The sequence below is a fragment of the Acyrthosiphon pisum genome, chromosome A1 (assembly GCF_005508785.2).
Source record: "Acyrthosiphon pisum isolate AL4f chromosome A1, pea_aphid_22Mar2018_4r6ur, whole genome shotgun sequence".
Classification (NCBI taxonomy): domain Eukaryota; kingdom Metazoa; phylum Arthropoda; class Insecta; order Hemiptera; family Aphididae; genus Acyrthosiphon; species Acyrthosiphon pisum.
This window is the reverse complement of record NC_042494.1, coordinates 140,197,217-140,203,214: the sequence shown is the minus strand read 5'-3', so window position 1 is coordinate 140,203,214 and position 5,998 is coordinate 140,197,217. Positions and strand designations below refer to the sequence as shown.

At 27.6% G+C, this 5,998-nt stretch overlaps 2 protein-coding genes across 12 annotated transcripts in view; one reads left to right on the top strand and one right to left on the bottom strand.

The window, feature by feature from the left end:
* The window catches only part of LOC100166845 (MATH and LRR domain-containing protein PFE0570w), a 71,700-nt gene that overhangs the window by 38,586 nt on the left and 27,116 nt on the right, over positions 1 to 5,998 (top strand). The gene's annotated exons all lie outside the window — the stretch shown is intronic.
* Positions 1,044 to 5,998, bottom strand: part of LOC100574756 (NKAP family protein UM04995) — an 8,951-nt gene continuing 3,996 nt past the window's right edge. For 3 of the 5 annotated variants that reach the window (XM_016803386.2, XM_029488446.1, XM_008183514.3), the window contains 4 exons: positions 4,595 to 4,678; positions 4,203 to 4,334; positions 1,766 to 1,972; positions 1,044 to 1,464 (listed from right to left, as the gene is read on the bottom strand). In XM_016803386.2, coding sequence (XP_016658875.1) covers positions 1,290 to 1,464; positions 1,766 to 1,972; positions 4,203 to 4,334; positions 4,595 to 4,678 — 598 coding nt within the window. In that variant the 3' untranslated portion in view covers positions 1,044 to 1,289. The remainder of the gene's footprint in view (positions 1,465 to 1,765; positions 1,973 to 4,202; positions 4,335 to 4,594; positions 4,679 to 5,998) is intronic. The other 2 variants (XM_029488445.1, XM_029488447.1) reach the window with 2 other exon arrangements.

Below are 5,998 nucleotides of genomic sequence, written 5' to 3'. Positions count from 1 at the left end.
TTATCATACTTTGGTTTATTGTTCTTACTTTTACACATAGGAGCCAAATGACCTTTGATATTGCAAATATTACAACTGTAGTCGTTGTATCGGCATTCTTTTTGTGTGTGGTTTGATCGACCGCATGTTCCACATTTTGATTTTTCCGTGATTGACTGCTTGGCTGATTTTGCTTGCTGACTTTGTTTTTGATATTTGAAGTCAGCTTCTTCCTTTATCCATCCGGTTTTATTGTTGATTGTAGATTCTTTTGCAGCAGAAATTTCCATAAGTTGCGAATATGTGATGCTTATTTTTGAGGCATCTTCCTCTAGTAATCGATCTTGAATTGGTCCCGCGTTCATACCAACAACAAAAATGTCACGGATTACAATTTGTAATTCCGTTGAAAAATTACATTTTGATGCTAGGTTCTTTACTCTTGCTCCCCATTCAGCTACAGTTTCGTCTGGTCTCTGCTTTGCGTTGTAGAATGCATATCTTGATGCGAAGTACGATTTCACTGGCTTGTAATAATTGTTTAACAAACCTAATAGTGTGTCGTATGTCTGAACGTCTGGTTTTGCTGGAACGCATAAACTGAATAATATTTTGTGAACTTCCTCACTAATTGAAGATAGTAGTATAGCTCTCTTCTGGACTTCGTTACTTATTCCGTTTGCAATGAAAAAATTTGTAAGTCTTGATTCAAATATTGTTATGTCGTTTCCAGATTCAAATGTTCCTGGTGAACCTATTATATTATGGAATTGAGTACTATTTTTGTTATCCTCACCCATTTTATAAATATTTTAATTTAATATGAGATGAGTTTAAAAATGTTTATCTTCGTCGCCAATTTGTTGTGTATTGTTAATATGAATAATAACATAAACGTATATTATAGTCTTTTATTATGAAAAGTATAAATCGAACTGACGTACATATAAAATTGTCTACTTGCTAATGACCGATGGACAATCCCCACCGATCGTAATATGATACTTATGATTATTATTGTTAATATAAACGTTTAGTATATAATGTAAATGCTGAATATGCAACAAATGTTATTGATAACTACTCAGTTATTTCAACTATTGTCTTCATGTGTTAATTTAACGAAAATTTTAGTCTTTCAATACCGTAATCTTATCTTTTGGGGTGTTACATATATTTATTTATTTAATAAAAATTATATTATAATTATACAATAATTTTTATATCAACATTCTTTTTTAACCGATGATATTTTCACAGTTTAAATATAATATAAAGGTACTTAAGTAAAAGAATGTCAAGGTTGAATATTAAAAATTGACAACATACCCTGGTAAATCATCATTTGATAAATGTGTATTTTCTTCATGCACAATGTTGTTTCCATCATGTACTTTTGTTTCATTAAATGTATTATTTATGGATGAATCTATGTCAGGAATATCGTTTTGCTCTTGACTATTTTTTTTTTTTTTATCCCCCCTTCTAGTTAAAACAATATAAAATATTAATGATTTTATTACTATTATTATTTATGAATTCTAATTACATAAATACATTTTAGTGTTCACAACAATGATTTGAAACTAAAGTGATTATTTAACCTGTCATTTTATGAAAAAAATTGTAGGTAATATAAAAATAATAAAATATTCTCAATATCGGACAATTATCATAATAAAGTTCTTATTAATTAAAAAAAAAAACTACAACTTTAAGACGATTACATGTTAAAAATATGTAAATAAGAAAACATTAATATTTTATATTATAATTGACAACATACCTTTTTCTCCTTTTAGTTTCTGATTTATGTGTATCCTCAACCTCATGTGAATCAATGTTGTTATTATCATGTGTTTTTTTCTGTTTGGAATTTGAGTCAGACAATTTGCTCTTCTCTTGAACATTTTTATGATATTCTTGTTCTTCACTCAAATTGAACACCGTGAGTCGGTGACTAGTTTTTTTTTTATTTCTTTGTACACGCCATCTAATTAAAAAAAATAAAATATATTAATAATTTTATGACTTTAATGAATGCTGATTGTATAAATATATTTAAGTACCCAATAATATAATTATTAAAAACTATTGTGATTATGTGAAATGTTATTTTGTGAAATTTGAAATTTAAAAATAATAAAATTATTTTTTTTTTTGAACAATGGCATGTTAAGAATCTAAGTAATAATTACTTAAGTAAAAGAATGAGAGTAATTAATATTAATAATTGATAACATACTTTTCTAGATCATAAATTATTGATAAACGTGTACTTTCGTTGTGCAAATTAATATTGGTTCATCATGTAATTTAAAAAAGTGAGAAATTAAATAGCCATTCTACCACTCAGATAGGTGTCAATTGTATCTCATAATTAAGGAAGTCAATGTAAAGTATATGCTAGATATGAATTCAATGATAAATCATAGCATACTGAAAACAATTCGAGCAAAGACTTTGACCTCAGCCTATAACACTAAGTATATTTTATGATATCAATTACCTATAGTAATTTATTGTACTATTAGTTGAATTAGTTATTTTTGAATACAATGCATTTATTATATTATTAATATTTAATTATTATAATAATATACAGGGGCACCCACTGAAATTTTTTTAATGAACAAAAAAATCAGTGTATAATAATGTAAATATGTGACAATCTAGTACCTACGTATATATAACATTTTTTTTTTTTTCTATATTTGTTCATTGAAACGACCTCAAGGTCTTTGACAATGCTTATCACAAGTGGGTAGTAGGGAGATCGATCATGTGATCTATTTATCTATGTATATATCACTATATGCATGATACTACCCCCCTTCTCCAAGAGGAGACATGTGCGGTCTTCACTCCCAGTGGAGTGGGACCTAGTTGGAAACCGGATGACGCAATCGGACGACAGCACGGGAAAATGGTGACTGCGTAGAATCACACACATTTTTTTTTTTTGCACTTTGCTATGAATCAAACCGATGACTGTGTGAGTCGTAGTCAACTGCGTGACCACTGCGCCACTCCGGCCCCAATAAATTTAATTTTGCACCCACAGAGATAATTTGATAGTGTATATTTTATATTGTATATTATTGTAACTAATTTATGACTCAAAACAGAGTACAGACACAGCGAAGAACAGTATAAATATTTTTGCTGCATAAATAACTAAATAGACAATAGCATGAAAATAATCTAAATGTTTTGAAAATGTCGTTATAAAATATAATATTATGTTATGTAAAACTGTAAAAGTATCAAGTTTCCAAGAATAATATTTTTGAATTTCAAAAAAATAACTAAAATCATTATTCTTCGTATAAATATCTAATTTCAACTTCAAATATGGTCTTCAAAATGTGTCTATATTTTCATCTATATATTTTTGATATGTTCAAAAAGCAATAATGGCAACTTAATAGAAACTTTGTATTCAGTTTTCAAGCTTTTTACCAATAAATTTTTTTTCATCAAAATGTATAGAAAAAATGAAAAATCTTTAAATAGTTAAAAAATAATCAAAAAATTTTTAAAATTATATCACAATCAAAGATACTTGTATAAAAATGTATTGAAAAAGTTGTCCAATATTTGTTATATTTGTAATTTATATTTGTTCGTGAGTTACACCAGTGATTCCCAACCCTTCATTACACAACGCCCCTTTTAGATTTTGAAAAATCTCATACCGCCCCCTCGCAGATTTTTATATGCAAAATTCTTAAATCTAATAAAATTAAGCACTCCTCATAATTAAAAAGCCCTCAATGTTAAGAATCACTGGGTTACACCAAAAAACTAAATCAATATTATCTAAAACTGGTATTGCATATGAATACCAGTTTCCTTAATATTTTTTTTTGTTTTTCTTGATTATTTTAAAAAATACTGGGTATTTTCAATTTTGATTTCCCAAAATTACCAGCTAGAAGCTAGATCCAATATGATATCAGAAACAACTCTCAATATTGAATCACAATAATCATATATATACACAGTCACAAAACAAAAATATACATATTGTAAAATCAATACATTCATTTTCCATTACTCAGAATCTAAAATTATAAAATAATGACTCAGCTACCAAACAATAATCAATACCTGATTCTTATTATTTTTTTGTTTTTTTAGATGATGCCAGTATGAAGACACAAGAATGTTTAAAAAAGTAAACGGAGATAGGTGATGAATAGAAATAACTGACAACTTACCCTTCTTCGTCATCATCGTCCAATCTTTCGTGTTCCGAATCTTTTTCACAAATAATGTTTTTAGAACACTTTTGATCTTCACAAAAAGATTGATTAGCGCCTTGATTTGTGTTACCTTCATTGTCACTCGGTCTAGTTAAATATAAATTAACTTAATATTTATGATATAATTTTTATTTTTATTACAGTTTACAAACACATAAAGAAATTTCTATAAATATCTTTGATATTATAAGCCCACAAAAATGTATCAAAAATAATGCTTAAGTTTATATTTTAACAGTATAAAATCAATTAAGCATTAAAAATGTTAAATAGTAATTAAATATGATAGTTAAAAAGAAAATTATTCTAAAATTAAAATAATATATTCATAGGTTCTTAAAACATACTTATTTTTTTTGCCTTGTTTCTTATCTTTAACTTGGTCCTTTTTTACATCTTTCTTTTTATTATCTGTTGATTCTACCATGTTCCTAAATAAATTTATTACAAATTTAAATATAAATATAAACATTATTTTTACAAATAGTTTTATGCAACCAAAACTGTAAAATATAGATGTTGAAAAAGAACGATTAACATTAATATGATGATGCTCAAGAAAAACTTGCCAAGACTAAAATTATGTACAAAATTGTCTAAGTCACATAACTGGTTTTTCTCAAACAAAATATTAATTTTGTGAAATGTTCTATTTTTCATAAATGTACAACTGATAAAATGATGTATGACTTAAATCGTTTTACCCAAAATATTGTATGATTCTTCTGTATCTAGATATGACATAATCTCATTTTCACATATTTTCAATATTATTATAGTTCTTTTAAATTAAAGATAATATACATTTTAATAAAATACATGAGGGTTAAATTAAACGATTATATTTATATCGCATGTCATTAATCTAAAATATAAATATAAAATGCAACATGGAAATGTATATTATATCATAATATATATATATATATACTTCACAATGGTGTTTCACCAGGGAGGTTGATCAAAGGGTTGACCCTGGATGAATAATGAATATACTCTGTTCGCTCGCCAAGGCTTTATTTCCCCCTCCAAGATTTGCGACGACAATAGGCAACCGATACCGATGCTAGCAACGCCACTACACTAATCGGCAGTCGCTTCCTGCCACTGGCATCTATAGGTGGGCGAGGCCAGGGACGGCCTGGCCCACCGGGATACCGGGAAGTTCCCGGTGGCCTGACCTATTGGAATTTGCTATTGGCCTGACAGATGCATGAGATTATTTTTTTAAATAATTAGTGTTTCGTTATACTAAAAAAATATACTTACTAGTATTAATTCTAAGCAATACTACAAGAGGAAAATCCTAATATTATATAGTAGGTATAGTATATTATAATTACGAATATATAGTAGGTATACCTGGTTGTTTTGGAGTTTTATACTGTCGAAGAATTTTGTGGTAGTCAATGAGGACTAGGTGATTATGTATATTTAACCAAACGTGCTTAATACAATAAGTTATTACTACTTACTAATTTTTATTAATAACATTAGTAATTGCTTAGGTATTTAAGATTAGTATATTTTGAGAGGCATAAACGCATTATTATTATTGTGTACCCATATATGCTTCGATCTTCGTCTGATCGTTAGTGAAAATGTGACCACTTCGTGCACACGAGCGTGAGTCCCTCTCTACATTTAGATTTATTTCATAATTTATTTTTTTTTATCTAAAATACTTTTTTGGTCGGATCAAAGCCCGAATTTTCATTTTACTTAAAATAGTGTAAGAAAGATGGATTTTA